Source organism: Symphalangus syndactylus, chromosome 21 (genome assembly GCF_028878055.3).
Source record: "Symphalangus syndactylus isolate Jambi chromosome 21, NHGRI_mSymSyn1-v2.1_pri, whole genome shotgun sequence".
Lineage (NCBI taxonomy): Eukaryota > Metazoa > Chordata > Mammalia > Primates > Hylobatidae > Symphalangus > Symphalangus syndactylus.
The window spans coordinates 25,214,148-25,236,198 of NC_072443.2; the positions used below are offsets into that span (position 1 = coordinate 25,214,148).

Below are 22,051 nucleotides of genomic sequence, written 5' to 3' on the forward strand. Positions count from 1 at the left end.
CCAACTAGAAAAAAGCAAGGGGGTCGGGGGGAAACAGGGGGTGGGTATTTCAGCTGTGCCTTCAATGGCCTACTTGGCATTTCAGTATTTTGGTGGGCAGAAGTAAGGATTGTTAGTGGGAAGAACTAACAGTTAGGAGAAATCCCTGGTCGTGATCAGTAAGGTGGAAATGTATACTGTTTATAAAGAAAATAGGAAGATATTTGCTAGAGCAGGCAGGATAGGAGCATACAGCAAATAGGTTGGGAATGAAGGCTGAAAAGTTGAGACTGATTATGGAATATCTTCAAAGTTTTAGCAAGAATTTTGGATTTTTACCTACAGATGAAACATTATCTCTCTAATGTTTAATTACTCAAAAAAATATATTCTTTGAGTTTTTATTTAAGGAGATTCTTTTTAGGTAATATTTTAAAATCTCATAGGATGGTCCTTGAACCTTTTTATGCTTCAAGAAATGTCCCAGAATCACAAGCATATGAGCAACTAAACATAAAACTCTGTGCTTCAGAGACAACAAATACAGATTCCTTCATCTAAACTTAATTACAAATCAGTCAAGGATCATTTATTGACTCAACAAAATTTTCTGAGTGTTTACTATATGCTACTAAGATACTTAATGCCGGAAATGGAAAAATGCTTCCAGTCTTTGAGGAGCTTACAGTCTAACGAGAAAAACGTGTATACAAATAATATAAAACAGTAATTAGAGAAGTATATACAAATTGCTATAGGGGAGCAGGAGGGGGAATGAACTATTGTTTGAGTAGTTGTAGGGGTGGTAACATTTACGTTCAATTTTGAAAAAATAAAGTTCACAAGAAGTGGTGAAAAGGTATGGAGGTACAATGTCACAACCCCCACTCCACACAACTATCTATAGTCTTGGGTTCAAAGTGATATTCACACTCATGGGACAACAGTCCAAAACGTGGCTCCAGACCTACTTTGTAGAAAAATATGGCACAGAAAACAGTGTTATAATAATAATTTCAAGTAAAGTACATCTTCGTCTGTAGTCTTTATAGGAGCCCTGATTTTTCCAGCCCCCAAGAAGGATGCACTAAGTTGTAACAGAAGAGACCACCTGGGTGGGAGCAGGCCACAGAAGCAGACAGAAGCCTCATGAACACACAGAACTGTGCCTCTTAACAACGCATGGGCAAAGTTTCCAAATTTCCACAAAGGACAAGCTTAGTTACAAGAGACTGCAGAGGGAAGTATCTAAATGCATGAACAAATAATTTTATACAACTGCAAAAGTAGAGGACAATGGAAAGATGAGAACAGGACATAGGCTGGAACAAGATTAAGGATGGGCTCTATATGCCAAGTCTAAACCTATTTTTCCTCTTGGCATAAAAGAAGTTGATTTCAAAAGATATTAAACTTTTTTAAACTCCTAATTAGGTGATTGGATATGATTTAAATAACTTCTTTTTTTAATATCCCAAGAGCTGTGAAATCAAAATAATATTATCTTCTCTAGGAAGGCCTGCTTTGTTCACTAACAACCCTCTCTCTACCTCTCTACCTCCTCACTAACATACACACACACACACACACACACCCTTCTAGGCTGAGCTCCCTCCTGCATTCCCAAAGAAACTCTATGGTTGTTCTTACCAGAAAATATTTAAAATGTCCACATGTCCATAAATGACTCAGGAACAAATATCATTCATTTTTTGTGCCTAGCAAAATGCCTGCTAGTAGTAGATGCTAAAATAATTTCCCTGAACTGAAATTACACTCAAATAAACTATATGCTTATTAAAATATGAAGAAAAATTAATATAAGCATCAATTTCATAATATACACAGAGCAGCATACAACTGGAAATTTATTTCTAACAGTAGCTCAAGTTTCTTAAGGAAAAAAATTACACCTCAATTTAATGAATTGGAAATATGTTTAATATAAAACACTGATATCCTCAAAACATTACTTGCATATTAATTTAGGAAAATGAATTTTAAACAATCTTCAAAACATGATAAAGGACAGTGATATCTTTGAAAAACATACAAATAAAAATGTTAAGAAATCACAAGATGTCTTATAGACTTGCTTTCCCAAAATTAGATGTACAAAACAATAGTCACCTTTAAAAGTACCCCCTAACACACACAAATTGGGAATGAAATATGTAATTATAACCATCTTTATATGAAATATCCAAACAACAAATATCTTTAATAATATAAAGATAGTGACAAAATCAACAAAAGCTAAGAACAGTGAGGCTTAACTGACCTCTATTCATATGATTTTGAAATAAAATGTTCAAACTTTCTAGCTTTATCTTAATTTGCCTTTGCTTCACTGCTTTATGTAGTTATAATGTAAATCTAAGAGATGCTTAAAACAGATTAAAATAATATTGTTAAAAAACATTTTTCTTATCTGAGAAAATACAATATAATCATATCTCCCTCAAAATACTCCTGATAAGATTAGAAAGTTCTGAAGTGTTTAATCATATATAATGCCACCATTATCACATGAATTCAGAACTGTTACCTGAATATTTAATAAAAAATTAAGTTCCATGAGGATCATAGGTCTCTAAAAGCTACAATTTAAAAATATAAAAGCAACGAGAGCAATCTGGCTTTGCAGATGAATACTGGGTAAACTGAGCTATAAAATTATATATTTAATTCTAACCATTAATAAATAGGACTGAGGACTTTCTTTGTTAAAGTTATGAGGACACCAATTTTATCTTCTATATTACAGAAACTATAGATAAATTCCGTGATAATGTAAGAGTGAATATTTATATAGCAGTACCTCAAGTTGAGCTACATGTATAATTTTTAAAAAACTATTTTGCACAGGTAAAATTTTTTGTTTCAAATTTTACCCTGAACAAATGAACTAAATTATAAGATACATATGACATCAAAAGAAATGAAAAAAAAATAGAGCAGAGTAATCGCATTTAGCAATTGAGAATAATAAGCTGCACTTTAAAAGAGCGAATTTTTATCATCTTCCTAACATTATGAATGTCTTTTTGTTACATACAGAAGGGATGCCGTAAATGGCATTTTCTGAAGCCTTGATACTAAATTCTTTTTTAAAAAAATACACAGTATTCATACTGCATGCTTGAGCTGCAAAGAATAGAATTACAATATGATGTGACCTGTCAGCAAATTTGCCAAGCACTGGGGCTGGCACCAGGGAGGCTTTAACTCCCCTCAGCACCCAGTCATGTGGAAGTACAGATCACGTAAGTTTTATTATCTACAAAACATTCCCATATTACATATGCTATTGCATAATCCAATCATATTTACTCAGAAAAATATGAAATATTTATAAAATTTTAATTTACATCTAATAAGTTTATCTATATCACCCCCATTCCCACTCCATCTATGAGATCCCAACAATTCTAATAATGTATCCTATGTGTTTTAAATAATGTTCCAATGACTTATTATAAAACTACTGCAAGTTATTTTCTTCTCTGTGAGCTGGCTAACACAAATGCTGGTAAGAGGCTTTCCAGTAATCTTAGAGAACATCTGTGTCATGTTTGTACAGATTAACTAGCTACTGCTGCCCTTCTGTTGCTGTAAATGAAGTTTCAAGATGAGCTCTCGAATATCTTCCCGTTTGGTCTTTATTACATGACGAGGAAACCACTTCTCCAAATGAATTGGAAGTTCAAAGTTAACAATAGGATCCTAATGAGAGAAAAAAAGAGTGCAATCACTTTAGCAGCATAATTTCAAATTTGTTTTAATTTCATTTTTATAAGAAATGACAAATTGCTGACTTTTTAAAAATAACAATTATATTAAGACACAATTCACATAGTACAATTCACCAATAGCATACAATTAAGCATTTTTAGTATGTTCACAGCACAACCACTTCCACAATCAGTTTTAGAACATTTTTATCAAATTGTTAACTTCTAAATGTCAAAATTAAATGCTCTGTTCTGCTACAATGTATGTTTAAGTGAATTAGCACAGACAGAATTGGTAAATAAAGAATGATTCAGAAATGAAGTTGGTTTTATCAGAACTTTTCCCAACATGTTAAGATTTTGAACTATTAAAGAGAAAGCCTTAGTAGCAAATGAAAAATCTCAGATTAAAAATGGAAAATCCTGCAAAGTGCCTTCTTCCAGTGTAAGAAATAGCTGACTTATGGCTTCAAGAATCACTACCATTTCAATGACGTTAAGCTTAACCAGGAAATTGCAAATTGCAACCACGGGATGTTCCCTCTGTGTTTAAAAAAAAAAAAAAAAAAGATTTCTGAAAAGGGCTATCCTTAGCACATGTTTATAAACTTGATAAAATTATTAGAAGCCAGAGGTAAAAAGGACTTATATCTTGAAGAAGGAATTAAGAGCCCGGGGTGTAAGGCTGAAAGGATGGACTGATTGTGAGTCCAGGAGCAAATGCTAGTGGAGATTTACTGTGCTAATATTTTTATTAGAAGTAATATTATTTTTATTAGGACTTACTTACAAAGTCCCATAGGTTTTGAGCGGTCTGCCTTAAGCCCATGTTTTAAACCTAAGCTATCTTATCTTAGTGCATCAAATTTACAAAACACGAGGCTTAGATTTTTGAAGGTTTTCCCAGGAATCTTACATGGTGCTTCATCCTGTATTAGATGTATATTCTATTGACTGGGCTATATAAAGTAGAATTATGTAACAAACAAACTCGGAATATGTTATGTAATAAGGCAATCTGGATATTCAAAACACAAAATCAAATCCATTTGGAAAGGGTATGAGAGGGCCAGAACCTGACACCCTATGATGAAGTTCCAGTGTGGAATAAAAAAGGGAGAAAAGAAACAAACCTAATAGATATTTAATGATTTCCAAAATGTGTACTGTATTTTAATATATATTATCCTTCCTCTCTCATATTAAAGACATCAAAAAGTTGTAGCTGCATACTATAACTCTCATGCTTTCAAAGTACCGTTAAGCATTCTCCAAGCCGACTTCTGGTCAAAAACATCCTGCTACTAGATCCATCTTCGTAAATAATAGTGGTAATGACTAAAGTAATGAGATGACAGTTCAAAAAGCAAAGAGTGCTTCTTTGCTATTTAAAATTTCATCTTTAATACTGCTACAGTTCCTACAAAGTCTCAGTGAACTAGAAAATAACACCTATGTTTGTCATTGTACTTCTCCAGCTATAGTTTTCCGAGCTTCTTGAATAAACGGATCTTTTTATTTTAGAAAATTTTATTTAAAATACTGTCTCTGCCCTATTCTCTTTCTCTCCAATCTTGCTGGGACTCCAGTAACATGTAAATTATACCTTTCAAACAGTAAATTATACTGTTTCATATTTGTCTCTTAAGCTCTGTTCTCTTCTTCACATTCTTTTTTCTCTCTAGGCTATAGCTGGAGTTCACTAATCCTATCTTCTACTGCATCTAGTCCTCTATTAAACTCGTCCAATAAGTTCTTAATTTCAGATATGTCATCATACATCTTCAGCTCCGGAACGTCTATTTGATTTTTTTTTTTGTATACTCCATGTCTTCATCCATTTTATCTTTGGCTTTATCTTCTCTAACCTATTAATTAAATCATTTCAAAGTTCTTATCTGCTAATTACAGTATCTGGATCACCTGTGGTTCTATTTCTTTCTCTTTAAAAAAAAATCTTGATTACCTGTAACATGTGCCTGCCTCTTTGCTTGCCCAGTGATATAGTTTTGCTGTGCCCCCACCCAAATCTCATCTTGTGGTTCCTATAATCCCCACTGTGGTGGGAGGGACTTGGTAGGAGGTAACTGAATCATGGGGGCAGTTTCCCCCATGCTATTCTCCTGTTAGTAACTTCTCATGAGATCTGATGGTTTTATAAGGGGCTTCCCCCTTTGCTCAGCTCTCATTCTTCTCCTTGCTGCTACCATGTAAAAAAGGACATGTTTGCTTCCCCTTCCACCATGATCATAAGTTTCCTGAGACCTCCCCAGCCATGCTGAACTGTGAGTCAATTAAACCTCTTTCCTTTATAAATTACCCAGTCTTGGGTATGTCTTTATTAGCAGCATGAGAATGGACTATTACACCCAGTAACTTGTGACTGTATGGTGGTAACTGTGAATTAAAAACTTATTTATAGCTTCACATACCTTGAAGAAGCTTTCCACATATTGCAATAAATATACTCCACAATCACTGCTATTGTCCTGTTTAGGAACTTTAGGGCATAGATCCACCATGTTTGCTTTGCTGAATTGACGATGAGTTTTTAGTTTAACTTCCCACTCTACCTCTAAATACCTGAAATAATGAACAAATAGAGTGACTAAAGTAGAAATCTCTTTATCAGTATGCAACATTTTCAGAAAGGCGGAAAAACATTTGTTGCCAGATGTGCTGTCTCAAGCCAAATTTCCAGACTGAATTTTACCAGTACAACCTACATTTTATGAGGCTCACAAGTACTACTTTAAAGAAAATGTGTAATGAGATTTTCAAACTAAAAGCTAGACTTTTTTCAACAACTCAACTTTCATAACTCAACAAAGTAAACTAAGAAATCATTTTAAAAGTTTCATCATTAGTTTTTTCCAAGTACTACAGTAAATTACAAAATTACACATACATATATACACATAATTATACAAATGTGAAAGAGTTCTTATTTTTTTCTAAAGTGGTACTTTTGATAATCAATGCAATGCTTCTTTGTAAAACTATACTTTCTGTTCAATTATGAATACAAATTCTGAATTTACCTTTAATATAATCCTTTAGAAATATTAATACTTGACTATTAACAGAAGATATTTATTATTGATTAAATTTATAGGCTTGTTGAAATAGATAATAAAATATAATTCCTGATATAGTCTTTTCAATAATTCTGAAGGTAACTTCAAAATTATTGAGGTTTTAGATAACAGACTGAATGGTAAAATTGTCATACTTACTCTCGTAAATTCTGAACTGTGTTTTGTACAGAAGCAGCTTTCAAGGAATCTAGTATAAGAATACATGGCCTATGAAAAGCAAAGGACAAAATCAAGATTTACATACTTGTATACAAAGTATATCTAAATACCTCAAAAAACTGTATTATTATTACAGCATGTACCTACCTTTTACACATTCTCTTTGGTACTGACATATTCGACTCGGTACTCTGAAATAACAAAAATTTTTATGACTGCAATTAAAGCTATTTTGAATAACTTACTATTCAGTTACTCCTTTAAAGTGTTTCAAACTTTGAAATTAAAATTTCAAGTAATAGTTATCTTCATCATCAAAAGTGAGCTAACTTCATTTTCCACAAATTTATTATACTGCTAAAACAGTAGGCTATATACTTTTACATGAGGTCTCAAGTAGTTAAGGAGTTTTAACTTGTCCTAAAAAGCAATCTGGAACTTTAATTACTTCCATTCCAAGTTATTATCTTAAGCGAAGATAAACAAGTTAATTTAACGTGTCTTTACATACATTCTCCAATTTATGATGTCAGCAGAGACACATTTCTTCCCTTTGAAGCATAAGATGCAGAACCTTAATCTATATTAAGGGAAAAGGGATGGGGAATTTTGTTTTGTTGATGTTGTTCGTTTTCTTCATAAGTTTGAGAAACCACAGATCAAACTTAAGCACATTTATTTAATACAGACCTTCTCAGTTCCTTCATTATTCTAACATACACAATGGATCTCTAAGACAGAAAGAGTATACAAAGTTTGCCCAACTTAATTGACCTTGGAATCCTGCTTATCATGAACTGCGTCTTAGAATGAATATTCAAGGAACTCAATTTGAGAAATCTGGCCCTAGAGGCAAGAAGGAATGCTCCTATGGCGCTGTGAGAGCAGGAAAAGAAGCCTTCCTCCGTAAGAAGTGACAGTTCGTATCAGTGACAGTAAAGACATAGGCCTGTGCCAGGGAGTCTGCTGCTATTTGTACATACACACACACACACACACACACACACACAAAATCATTAAGTGGCAATCTTAATCAATTTAGAACACTGAATCTAGGCTACGCAGATCTGTTTGGAGCTCCAAATAAAGAAGAGTTAATGATAACTATTTTAGCCTAAGGAGTTACATGGATTCACTTTGAGTCTACCTTGAATGATTTTTACCAATAATTTTCTGGCCGGGCTCAGTGGCTCATGCCTCTAATCTCAGCACTTTGGGAGGCCCAGGTAGGCAGATCACCTGAGGTCAGGAGTTCAAGACAAGTCTGGCCAACATGGCAAAACCCCATCTCTACTAAAAAAAAGAAATACAAAAATTAGCCAGGCATGGTGGTGGGCACCTGTAATCCCAGCTACTTGAGCGGCTGAGGCAGGAGAACCGCTTGAATCCAGGAGGGGGAGGTTGCAGTGAGCCGAGATTGCACCATTGCACTCCAGCCTGGGTGACAGCAAGACCCCATCACAAAAAAAAAAAAAAAAAAAAGGAAGAAAGAAAGAAAATAAAGTAGAATATATAATGTGCTTAAGATGATTAATTACCTAAGTTCAAAAAGTTACTGACATAATAAAGAATAAAAGTAAATCTGATCCTTAGAAATTAGAAAAGTAGTTAATCAAGACGAACATCAGATAAACTACTAAATAACCTAGAAAGTTAAAGCAAGCTAAACAGATATAAGAATAATAACTTATCTTGTTCTCTTCCCCAGCCCCACAAAAACTGTCAAAGAATCACAAAGCAGCACAATCTAATGACGGGCCAGCATAGCCCACCTAGCTATGCTCTATTTTATAGATAACATTACTATATTCATGAGTTTTCCTTCCTTCCCATCTGTAAAGAACACACTTACTTGGGAATCCTCTGCACTCAAAGATAGTGTCGAAGTAGTACGTAGATCATTATCTAGTTAGAAATAATTAAGCAATTATGAGTGTTTATTTTATGTTTTTATACCGGTAACTTAGAAAAGCTTAAAATTGTAATTTTTATGCAGTTACTGGATGCACAGTAAAAATACTGGAGATTTAATTTTTTTCATGATTAGTGTTATGAATAAAATTCAATCAACAGATAAAACTGACAATGGTTGGCTGTTATCAAATAATAGGTAAACCCCAGAGTCATGATCTGAAATACCAGTTAGCTTGGCAATTCTCTATAAAAAGATAATCTTCAAAAATAGCTCATTAATCAAAATGTCTGCTATTTAATGCAGAAGGCAGTTAATCTGCTTAATAATGGTGCTTCTAACTATGACCATACAGTTTTGTGTAAGTACACATTTGAGGCTTAAGAGGTTTCAAGATAATTAAACATAATCAGTTGCTTCATCAGTTTTTCTTTTTCCCCACATTTTGGCCCGTATTAATGCTAACGGCTATTTTTAAATCAGCTTACTGCTTAGGCTACAGCTATAAAACACTTAATTTTGTTACTTTTTTCTCAAAGAAAGTAGGCTTATTTACTTTAGATTTTGGCTTGTAAGAAAACTCGTGGAAGAATTATAAGAGATCCTATATTACCTAGCCAAATTAATAGAGTCTACAAGAAATTAGATTAAGTAAAAATGGGGGATTTCAAGCATTGCCTGGAAATCAATGGCATGAATTCCTAGTCATGTTAGCAAACCTAGTGTATTTTTAAAAATGTTATAATACTATTAATTAGCTAGATTTTGTCATTCCACAATGTATATGTATTTCAAAATATCATGTTGTAGCCAGGTATGGTGGCTCATGTCTGTAATCCCAATACTTTAGGAGCCTGAGATGTGAGGACTGCTTGAGGCCAGGAGTTCCAGACCCACCTGGGCAACATAGTGAGATCCTATCTTTACAAAAAAAAATTAAAAAATAAACCAGGTAAGGTGGTGCACCCCTGTAGTCCTGACTAATCAGGAGGGTAAGGCAGGAGGATTACTTGAGCCCAGGAGTTCGAGGTTGCAGTGAGCTATAATTGAGCCACTGCACTACACCAAGACAACGTCTCTTAAAAAAAAAAAGTATGTTGTACATAGTAAATACATGCAATTTTATCTGTCAATTTTTTTAAGTTAAAACAAGCAAAAAATGTCAATGGAAATAATAATAATAATACATGGAATAAACATAAAATTTAGGGTAATGGTTACTTCTGGATTAAAGAAAGAAATAGGCGTGGTCACAAAGGAGATTATTATTATATCAGAAAAGTTTTAATTTCTTAATCCAGGTGAAACAGGTATTGATGTTGGTCATATTAGTTATACTTTTTTGTATGTTTGAAATATTTCATAAGATCGATAAGTAGTAATTTTTAAGTGCCATAATAAAACTTGATATAACAGTACAACTTCAGAATTATATTTTGTCTATACATGAGTCTATCATTAAAAATTTCAGATTTTTTATTCATCCTGCTAAAGTAGGTAAGTAGGTTTAATGATAGTAAATAACTATACTACCGTTAACTTCATTTTCTTCCCTGTAACCATTAAATTATTGTCATCATTATTAAAAACACCATCTACGTTATGGACGTCACCTATTGTTTTGTTGTCATTTTGGGACTGCTGAGCCTGGGACTGCTGGGATACAGTTTGTGGAAAATCTTCATACACAGCTTCTTCTAACCATGGAAAACAAATGACTGCGAGATACCAGTGAGACCTGTTGAAAAAGAACTACAATCAATACCATGCAAAGTCTAAACAACATATAATATATTCTAGAGATACATCTGAGAAAGTGAGAATAATATTTCATATTAATTTTGAAGACATCCACTGTAATATCTCATTATAATATAGAGCATACATATCAACACAAATTAAATATGCAGAGTTACCAAGGCATAAGTAACACTATTTAGGGTAACAGCTGAGTAGTTCAAATTTATTTACTTTCATACAATCAGTGTTTCCTATTAAGGATCTGCCTTAATAAATAGACTCTTGGCATTATTTTTTTTTGTATTGGTGCTTGAAGAGTTTTTCTTAAGTATTTGAAGATTCACTCAAAAAAATTTTTTTTTTTATTTAGAAAATTTTTTCTTAAATCCAAACGAAAAAACATTCAATGTCTCAGTCATTATAGTCTTGTGGTCATTTGTCACTTTATTTTTTTTCACTACTTTTACAACATAACCATTGTCAAACCAAAATCCAAGATAAGGAATTCATTGCCTTAGCTACTTTTATAAAAAAAAAATTAAAATAATACCTGAGATGTATGTGGCCATAATTTTTACTGATTATGAATCTAAAAACACTACAAAATTTTTTTCTGAGTTCTTTCCAACATGTTCTTAAATAATCTGAAATACTTACGACTCATTTACAGGTACAAAGATGTAATCTTTATTAAAAATGTTTATGTGACGAGTCCATGTTCTTACTCTTTTATGTCTTCTCTGTGCCATTCTGAGAATATGAAAGATAGATTTGACATATAAAAATTTTTTCATTTAAGATAGGGACTTCAGGAGCCATTTTTATATACTGAAATATCTTAAATTTAGTTTATTTAACCATCTTCTTTAAGATATATAATATTTAACACATTATAAATATATCCACTTATAGTAACCCCTGGTTATTCTTAAATTTAATAACTATAAACAATAATGAAATGGACAGAATAAAGGCAGCAATTTATTAAATGCTTTTTAGATTCCAAAACTGGCTGTGCAACTTAGTATAAACACAGTTAAATCTACTTATTTTGCTTAGCTCCATCTGGGCATGATACAAAACACTGTCATTAAACCTTAACAGAATTCTCCAACTGTTATACCTGTCATTAGGGAGGTTTTAAAACTCAATGGGCTGAGTGTGGTGGCTCATGCCTGTGATTCCAGCTACTTGGGATGCTAAGGTAGGAGGATCACTTGAGATCAGGAGTTCAACGCTAGCCTGGGCAACATAGCGAGACTCCTGTCACTAAAAATATAAAGAAAATTGGCCAGGGTGGTGACACACTCCAATAGTCAGTCCCAGCTACTTGGGGGATTGCTTAATCTCAGGAGTTTGAGGCTGTGATCACATCACTGCACTCTGGCCTCAGTAACAAGGGAAGACCCTATCTCTAAAAAAATAATCAGTTAATTTAATTAAAAATCTGAATGGAGGAGGAGAAATGAGGCTTTTATTCTCAGATTCTTTAAAATAAAATTCATTTCCCTTCCTTTCATACACAAGGAAACTACAGAATGATGTTAAATATACCTACCACTCATCCATCTTTCCTTTTATTTCTTCAACAAATATTTATTAGGTTCCTAAAAATAAATAATGAAAGTCACCTACACTGCCCTAGAAGTACTCATAATCTAATACGGGCAGAAAAAACTATAACAAATAACTAAAATGTGTCATAAGAGGTACAAAGGAATTATGGTAATGCAGCAGTCCCCAACCTTTTTGGCACCAGGGACTGGTTTTGAGGAAGACAATTTTTCCAGGGACAAGGTTGGGGGGATGGTTTCAAGATGAAACTGTTCCACCTCAGACCATCAGGCATTAGTTAGATTCTCATAAGGAGCACGCAACCTAGATCCCTTGCACGCACTGTTCACAACAGGGTTCGTGCTCCTATGAGTATCTAAGGCTGCCACTGATCTGATAGGAGGCAGAGCTCAGGCGGTAATGCTCACTCACCTGCTGCTCACCTCCTGCTGAGTGGCCTAGTTCCTAACAGGCACAGACTGGTACCAGTCTGAAGCCCAGGGGTTGGGGACCCCCTTATTAAACCATCTGAGACAGCCACCTTGAACAGGGTTGGCTTGCATACACACAAATACTAGTTTCTTTTCTTTACCTAATCAGGGGAGTTAAAAAAGAAGGATATAAAACCAAGTTTGACTGTCAAAAGAAAGGTTTTAGGAAGGAAGAAAATGACATTTAACAGGGGGAAAAAGGTGGTATGTGACTTCTGGCTCAGTCCCTTGGATGGAACTCTTATTGCAGGGAAAAAAAAGGCAAACCATTATTACATTCTTATATAATTTTTATCAAGTCATATAGGAAACTGAAATCACTGTCCCATCTTGTTCATCTGAATAATATCTAACCAAAACCCTATGGGTAAACATTAGGAGTAACATAGGATCCAGAATGAGCTAAAAGATTTGACAGCAATTAGACATTATGTGGAAGATTAACCACATAAAAAAATCAAAGTCACATGTTTATTGAATTTTCTCATTTCAAAAGGACCCAACCATTATAATGAGTATAAACAATTACTTTCAACTAGTGCATAGTCTGTTAATTTGTTTTCTATTTGAAAATCTTAAAGATAGACATCTGGTTTTATATTGGTATTTGGTCGATTTCCTGATTATGCTAACCTTATTTGATTGAGAATATATTAGACATGGAATGAGGCAAGGAGGATAGGAGAGAATATGAGGGCCAAACATAATCTCCTATTCTCAGTTTCTAACTGTGTAGAAAATCTTCAACTAAATGTCTAACAGTTCTCTCAATAATCAATAATAGGCACTGTTATCATCTCATATTTTGAGTTCCTAGTATGTTCCAAGCACCGAGCAAGGCACTGGGGATAGAGTGGAAAATAAGATAAAGTCCCTAATTTCATGTAGCTTCAAATGAGAAACAGAAAATGAAGAAGCAAACAAACTAATAAAATGATTAGAGATCATGCTGTGAAACAAATTTTTTAAAATGCCAGGATAAGTTGCTTCAGGCAGAAAATAGGAAAGAGGTCAGCATATTTGAAAATGGAAAGGAGGTAGGTTGAACTTAAGTATGGTAAATGAGAGGAAACAATGTTATGAGATGAGTTTAAGGAGATGGAAAGAAGCCAGATCTTGCAGGATCTCATAAAGCATGATAAGGAATCTGTAGCTTCTTAACACTAGTAGTTTGAGCCTTTTGGTGTGGATTTATTGGCCATTAAAATTCATATCTCTTGCTGCTCTGATGACTTTTAAAAACTGATTTGTAGGGATTCTTTGTGTAAACACTAATGCTTGGTCTGATATATCAAATTGTGTGAATGCTTAACAGATCAAGCATTAGTATTCACACATTCATGTGCATGTGTGCGTGTGTGTGTGTGTGTGTGTGTGTGTGTGTGTAGTATCTTAGGCATCTTACCCTAGAGGATGCCACTCACATAACTTTATTTTTATTATGTATATAATAATCAGGTACACAATATCTGTTTTTTGAAAAAACTTAGTAATACAGCAGAATCTATCTACTTTCATTTCCTTAGTTTGAAAGTGAGTGTACAAAATTCACAATCTCTACTTTGAATAATCTTGAAATAAAACATGAGATTAAGTGCATGGTACCAACCATTAAATTCTGTATACATAAAACAGAACAGGAGGGCATCAGAAATGTTATCTAATTTATTTAATAAATCTCCCCCTTCCATATATCCCTCTCCTAGCCCTGATTATCAGAAATATTTTCAAATTGCAGTTTTCTCCTTAATTGATCCTCACAGGTCTTGTCCATCAGGATAAATTCCAAACCTGTAAAGACACTCAAAATGGAGTTGATCATACATCCCAGTTTGTCTAGGAAAGCCCTGGTATACGCACTCGTTGTCTAGTGTACCCACTAACACAGCCTCCTATTATTCTCACAAGCATCCCAATTTAGACCATTAATTACATAATCACAACACTATGAACAACAGAAAGAGTTGAACTTTGAAACTGGAAAGCTATATCCAACTTTGAAAAACTTATATAACTTCTTTAAGCTTCAATTAATAAAGACAATGACAATAATATTGCAGAATCAAATAACCTTATGTTCACTGTCTTAGTTCCTAGCAGGCACTCAATAAATATTAATTAGTCTCCCTATTCGTACCCTCTTTCTCCAACAATATATCAAATTCAAGCAGTTTATCCATTAATCCTCTTCTAACTCTTGTTTATTATTCCTGTTATTTTAACGAGATGAAACAAACTCTCGTAGCCATTTTTTTTAAAGCAATCTAGTACAATAAAAACTGTGGAGGCCGGGCGCGTTGGCTCATGCTTGTAATCCCAGCACTTTGGGAGGCCAAGGCGGGTGGATCACGAGGTCAGGAGATCGAGACCACGGTGAAACCCCGTTTCTACTAAAAATACAAAAAAAAAAAAAAAATTAGCCGGGCATGGTGGCGGGCGCCTGTAGTTCCAGCTACTCAGAGAGGCTGAGGCAAGAGAATGGCATGAACCCGGGAGGCGGAGCTTGCAGTGAGCCGAGATTGCACCACTGCACTCCAGCCTGGGCGACAGAGCAAGACTCCGTCGAAAAAAAAAAAACAAAGAAACTTTGGACTAGAAGTTAAAAGGTAAAGATTCAAGTACCAACCAGTTCTGCCATTCACTAGCTGTTCATCTTAAGTAAAATTTATTAATCTTCATTAGACTGCTTCCTCATATGAAAAATTGGGATACAGTTTATATGCCCTATCAAAAGGTACTGTCATGATAGGAAAAACTGAAATAATGTCAATAAATGGAGTTGTAAATTGTAAGGCAGTAGAGAAATGTTTACATTAACTTTTAAAATAACAATAACTCAGTTTTATCATGAGTCTACTCAGATTATCATACAAAAAAATACTTGGGCAAAAATCAGCTAAATTGCACAAATAAATACGGTATTTCATATAATGTAGCATAGGCTTAAATAGTCTGTCATTGGGGATCCAACCAGGAAAACAAAAACAACCCTATAAAACAGATAGAATTTAATGCAGGAAATTGGTTATAGCATTGACAAAAAAAGAAAACAAAAACGGGGACAGTGAGACAGCCAAAGATTAGCAGAGGAGGAAACTGCTATACCGGGCAAAGAGAGGAAGCAGTACCTCCAGATGGAAGCTGGAGTTATAGCAGGTCTGTCCTGTGAGAGGTGGACTCACAAAGGAAATACAGCCACTGTCAGAATAATTTCCCAATGCAAAGACAGTAGGGAAGAAATAACCTAGCTTCTTTCTTCCTTGCCCTCCAACTTCCAGGATTTCCCCCAGGGACATGCAATTGGAAATGCAGACTGCAAGTGTCAGCCTCCCTGTCATGGGCAGCAAAACAGTGGAAGGATGAGAAATGGCTCTCATGGCAAACAGACCCAGGACCTGCACAAATGGTAGTACTGCCTACTTGAGGAAATACTATAAAGAAGTTACTTTACTAGGAGTATCAAAAATAGTATATTTTCATGAGGAGATATACTTAATGCTAAATGACAAGTTAATGGGTGCAGCACACCAACATGGCACATGTATACATATGTAACAAACCTGCACATTGTGCACATGTACCCTAAAACTTAAAGTATAATAAAAAAAAAGTATATTTTCTCTTAAAACTTAAGTACATTAGAGGATTAACTTACGAAAGATTTGGATTATCTTCTGTTAAATTATTTTCCTTTCTTGTCAAGCATTTATAGAAAAAGCTACTAAAAATGTGACTTCGTTCAACAAGTTCATCTGATGCCTTCTCCAATATAAGATACCTGTAAAGTAGTAACCCCACAAAAGTAAATTATTTTTAGATTTTACTTGGTCTTCCCCCAATTGTCTTATGTGTTCTGGAAATCTTTATTTTTTATCTATTTTGATTCAAAGCAATCCTGCAGTTTCCTCTGATTTCGGCTTTCAGTTTGGTTAGTTACCTAGCCTTCCATTATGTAAAGCAGAAATTATCCACTTAATTCATTCATTTACTTAACGACTATTTATCAAATTCCTAACATGTGGCCGGGCACGGTGGCTCATGCCTGTAATCCAAGCACTTTGGGAGGCCAAGGTGGGCAGATCACGAGGTCAAGAGATCAAGATCGTTCTGACCAACATGGTGAAACCCCGTCTCTACTAAAACAAAAATTAGCTGGGTGTGGTGGTGTGCACCCACGGTCCCAGCTACTCAGAGGGCTGAGGCAGGAGAATCACTTGAACCCGGGAGGCAGAGGTTGCAGTGAGCTGAGATCATATCACTGCACTCTAGCCGGGGTGACAGAGCAAGAATCTGTCTCAAAAATTAAAAAAAAATTTTTTTAAACTTTAAAAAATTCCTAACATGTGCCAAACACCATGTTTACACTAGAGACACAAAACAAGAGGGGAAAAATAAAGTACCTGCCCCTGTAGAGCCTATAATCCAGAGGAGTGAGGGTAGAAAATATTAATCAAATAATCATATACTCAAATATAAAAGTGAAATTGTGACACTGCTAAATAATCTAGAAAAATGTTAATAACTGTGTGATATGATTCATCTCTAAATTCTTGGTCCATTTCTGTACTAAAACAATCCTTCCATATAAGCTTATAATTCAATCACTTAGTAATTAACCCCTTCATAATTAGAAAATTCGGCTATTCTTTATAGTTTATGTAGTCTTGAAAATGTGTGATTGTTTCTTAAAAATGGAGTAGCTAGAGTTTGCAGATCAGAATACTGGAAAGGAAAGAGCTATACAGAGAACTCCAGACAGCTGCAGAGAGTCCTCTTCAAGTATTTAGGAGAGTATTAAACACCGAATGTATGTGAGGAAAGTACCCAGGGATAGGGAAAGAACTACCCAAAAAGATCAGAGAGAATGATACCAAGTGTTCACAGAGACCAAGAATGATGCCTGTTCCTATCAGCCAAACTGGAAACTTCGTAATTCCTGAGACATTGGGTAGAGTACTCAAAAAGGTCTTTCCTCAGTAGTAAGATTAAGTTATTGGCCTCATCTAACAAATCTTAAAGGCATCAAACATTTTCCAAATAATTTTACTGTGTCCCCAAACAAAATTCAAGCATATTTATAAATACAAAAATATCCAGCACCCAATAAAAAAATTACCAGACATGCAAATGCGCAAAGAAATGACTCAATGAAGAGAAAAATCAGTCAATTGAACCCAGAACTGACAGAGATGTTAGAATTAGCAGAAAAGAATACTAAAACAATTATAACTGTATTCCATATGTTCAAAAAGAAACATGGAAGATATAAAAGAGACCCATATTTAATTCCTAGAGATTAAATCTACAATGTCTGTAAATATAATGTGAGATTTTGACCTGAGTTACTGGGATAAAGATTACTAGTATTATTAGTAAAACAATACAGCTTAGGTAAGATTATAATAAATTTGGTTTGGGAGAGATGTGTAAAATAATTAGGAGATATCTCCATCAACTGTTGGGAATCTAGGTCTAGAGATACAGTACAAAATGATGGCTAGAAGCAAATTTCCTTTGCATAAAGTTTTAAATGTTTTCATACCAATTCCTGCAGCTCCGGCTATACAAAAAGTTGGGGGAGAAATTAAGTGATATGGATTCTTAAAATGATAGTTAACTCTTAGGGAGGCCGAGGAGGGCACATCACCTGAGGTCAGGAGTTCAAGACCAGCCTGGCCAACATGAAACGCCATCTCTACTAAAAGTACAAAAATTAGCCGGGCATGGTGGCGGGCGCCTGTAATCCCAGCTACTCAGGAGGCTGAGGCAGGAAAATAGCTTGAACCCGGGAGGCGGAGGTTGCAGTAAGCCGAGACTGTGCCACTGCACTCCAGCCTGGGTGACAAGAGCGAGACTTCATCTCAAACAAACAAACAAAAAAAAGATACAACACGTATCTAAATAGAGCTGCTGTTTTTTAGTTCCCAAAATGCTTTGTAATTTGTAAGTAACTTCTTTCACCACCATAATACAATAGTTAAAGAAATTTATATCAAAAACAAAAGCTAAAAAAGCAAAAAAGCAGCAACTCTTCTTAACTATATAGCATCCACAGTAAGTAAAGCAATGAAACTGAATTAGTCAATTCTAGAAAACCTTGGTAAGCAAACATTTTCCAAATCTGAAATCTTGGCAGGCTACTTTTAACAGGATTTAAAATAATTCAGAGCTAAAAACATTTATTTTAAGTTTCTCAGTAAAATCTGTAAAACATATAGGATAATTTATCATTGTACTTACTTAAGGTAAAAATCAATGATTACATCATTAAGAAACTCTCCTTCTTCTAAACACTCCAGATCTTCATTAGTTACTCCTAATCCCCCCTTAGTAGGTGGTGGAGGATATACAATCAACCTTAAAAGTAAAAATAAAGTTAAAATATATTGATATTGAAAATCCTATTATCTAAGAGATTTCTTATATGAAACAGTAACTGGGCAGTGGTATTCTGTAACTCAAATCTATAGGGTAAAAAACATTTGACCAGGCATAAACAATGATATTTTCCTTCCTTTATCCTCACAAGCCACTAATGGTACTCCGATTGAGTATTATCTTTTCTTTTCCAACACTTCCCATGTGGGCTAGTCTCAATAGGCTACTATCTGAGATAGTCTCTAATCAATAGGTTTTATCTCACAATCAGTTATACCATTGAAGATGTTTCTCTTCTTCATAATTTTTAACTTTCAATAAACTGATGTAATAAAATATAGCTTTTCCTTTCTCCGCTTTCTAAGTTCGAATCCTCAAGACTAGTTCCCTTCCTTTCAGAAAAGCTAGCAGTCAAAAATTGTGCTCTGCTCCTGGTGGCTAATCTATACCAGCAGCTGGACAAAAAAGAAATAACATGGGAGTTTAGGAGGCAAGTCTCCCCATAAAAAGTGCCTGCCACGTAAAACTTAAGAGACCACAAAGGAAACAAATAATTTAATCACAACCAGAAAGTAGTAGAGAAGAGATGACAACTAATTAGTCATCCTTCTGCTGGTATTCTCTCTTAAAGCTTAGAAATAAGACCGGTTGTGAATTCCGGGCTATAATCTTGGAATAGGTAGAGCAGTACTCAATGAAAAATGTAGTCAGTAATGAAGGTGTAATATGTACTTCTTGCACCAGAAAGGTTCAGGATGGTAAGAGTCATCCACAGTGATTTAATCTTAGTACCATGGCACCTAAATCAAAAAAGAAAACTGTAAACTTAAAGTGCTAATATGATAGTTTCTACCTTATTGGCTATTTTCCTATCCTAGTCTTTCTTTCAAGTGTCTTTTTTCAAAACAAAGAAATAGAATCACATGGAGGTATAGAAATCACCATTAAATGCACAGACTCCATATTCTTCCTTAGCACCATGAGAAGACATGGATGAAATATGAACAAAGAAGCAATTTCTGAAAGAGAACTTGTAACAAACTCCAAAGTACCTTAAATTGAAGCATATTTCAGTAAGCAATTTCATTTTCCCTATCATACATTCAGATAAGGAATGTAGAATTTTTTAAATCATACATTGCTACTCAAATATTTTTAATACTTTAATCTTACCAAATATGACACTTTGTCTGCCATTTATGTCTTACTGACATAAAAGTAAAATGGCACCTATTGTTTTCTTAATCAATTTTTTAACTTCCTCACAATTTCTTTAAAAAAAAAACCTATTTCCATTACTGTCAGCATGAAAGTAAAACTTAAAACATTTCAAAAGTTAAACTACTGAAAAGCAGCAACATGAATAAAAACTACTAATATGCCCATCTACTACAAACATGCTATGACAGTACATACTTCTGAACAGGTCCAGTGTGCCTGACTTCTCGCCATTCTTCATCTGGATTAGATGTAATAGAAAGGGAGTAGCAACCACTACTTTGCTTCTGCAGGAAGGTGTAAGTAGGCTTGGCCGCATCTGTGTTTGAGGGCTGACAGAAAGTGGCAAGCAAAAGGGTCTCAAACATCATAACTTTTAAAAGAACAAAGTCAAAACGTAGACTTGTAAGAGAAAATGTGACTTTAAAAATCCCTATGAATTATATCTATACTTTTAAATTTTCTATAGATATAACCAAACCAAAATAATACCTGTGATGAAAAGAGATCGTATAAACAATGGTCAAAGATTAACTTGAAGTACTATTTACAGATATGGACTACAGAATTAAGAATATAACAATTTTGCAGTTAAAAATAATCAAAAAATGTAATAAATAGGAGAAAATAAAATTTAAAATTAAGATGCTACATTTATAATAATGTAATTCCACTAAATGGAAAATATATAAATTTATATATACAATATAATTAGGATGCAAAATATTGACATTATACATAAAGAAAGATAGAGATGAAGTCTTGTACTTTATCTAACACTAATGTGGCTTTCTATAGGCCTTTTGAATAAAAGATTAGCCTCTGGCCAAACCCGTGTATGTGCATGCATGTGCACAGGTGTATATATGAGTATGCCATAGCTTCTTAATAAATTATTTTCTTTCTAGAACTATTTGGCAGAGATATAAAGCTACATGTATATTACCAACCTCCTATAAAAATAAACATAGCATTTTAAAACTTACTATTGTTTTCAAGATAATTTTAGACTTACAGAAGAGTTGAAAGAAATCAACCTTGCCCAAATTCCCCTAATCTTGTCATACACAACCATAATACAATGACCAAAACTAAAAAATTAACACTGGCATAATAGTATTAACTAAGCTACAGACTTCATTTTGATTTCACTTTTCCATTAATATCCTTTTTCTGTTACAGGATCCTACAATTCCTTAGTCTTTCCTTGTTTTTCATGACCTTAGTACTTTTTTTTTTAGACAGTCTCGCTCTGTAGCCAGGCTGGAGTGCAGTGGCACAATCTCGCTCACTGCAACCTCCACCTCCCGGGTTCAAGCAATTCTCCTGCCTCAGCCGCCCGAGTGGCTGGGATTACAGGCGTGCGCCACCACACCCAGCTAATTATTGTATTTTTAGTAGAGACAGGGTTTCACCATGTTGGCCAGGATGGTCTCAATCTCTTGACCTCTCGTGATCCACCTGCCTCGGCCTCCCAAAGTGCTGCGATTACAGGTGTAAGCCACTGCATCCGGCCGACCTTGATACTTCTAAAGAGTACTGGTCAATTATTTTGTAACAGGATTTGTCTCATTTTTCTCATAATTATATTGAGATTACATATTACCGGAAAGAATACCACAGAAGTGATGTGGTACTTCTCAGTGCATGATATGAAGGGGCGTGTTATGTCAATATGTCTTATTACTGGTGATGTTAATTTTGATAACTTGGTTAAAGTGATGTCTACAAGGTTTCTCCACTGCAAAGTTACCACTTTTCTTTTTGTAAATAATACATATTTTATGC

The 22,051-nt window shown here is 34.4% G+C and overlaps 1 protein-coding gene across 14 annotated transcripts in view; it reads right to left on the minus strand.

Moving 5' to 3' along the window:
- Positions 1-1,897: 1,897 nt before the first annotated feature.
- Positions 1,898-22,051, minus strand: part of SENP7 (SUMO specific peptidase 7) — a 199,126-nt gene continuing 178,972 nt past the window's right edge. For 9 of the 14 annotated variants that reach the window (XM_055259053.2, XM_055259049.2, XM_055259055.2 and 6 more), the window contains 10 exons: positions 20,462-20,595; positions 18,908-19,024; positions 16,323-16,445; positions 11,280-11,372; positions 10,496-10,620; positions 8,823-8,875; positions 7,118-7,161; positions 6,950-7,018; positions 6,146-6,296; positions 1,898-3,705 (listed from right to left, as the gene is read on the minus strand). In XM_055259053.2, the coding sequence (XP_055115028.2) occupies positions 3,568-3,705; positions 6,146-6,296; positions 6,950-7,018; positions 7,118-7,161; positions 8,823-8,875; positions 10,496-10,620; positions 11,280-11,372; positions 16,323-16,445; positions 18,908-19,024; positions 20,462-20,595 (1,047 nt within the window). In that variant the 3' untranslated portion in view covers positions 1,898-3,567. The remainder of the gene's footprint in view (positions 3,706-6,145; positions 6,297-6,949; positions 7,019-7,117; positions 7,162-8,822; positions 8,876-10,495; positions 10,621-11,279; positions 11,373-16,322; positions 16,446-18,907; positions 19,025-20,461; positions 20,596-22,051) is intronic. The other 5 variants (XM_063629970.1, XM_063629969.1, XM_063629972.1 and 2 more) reach the window with 1 other exon arrangement.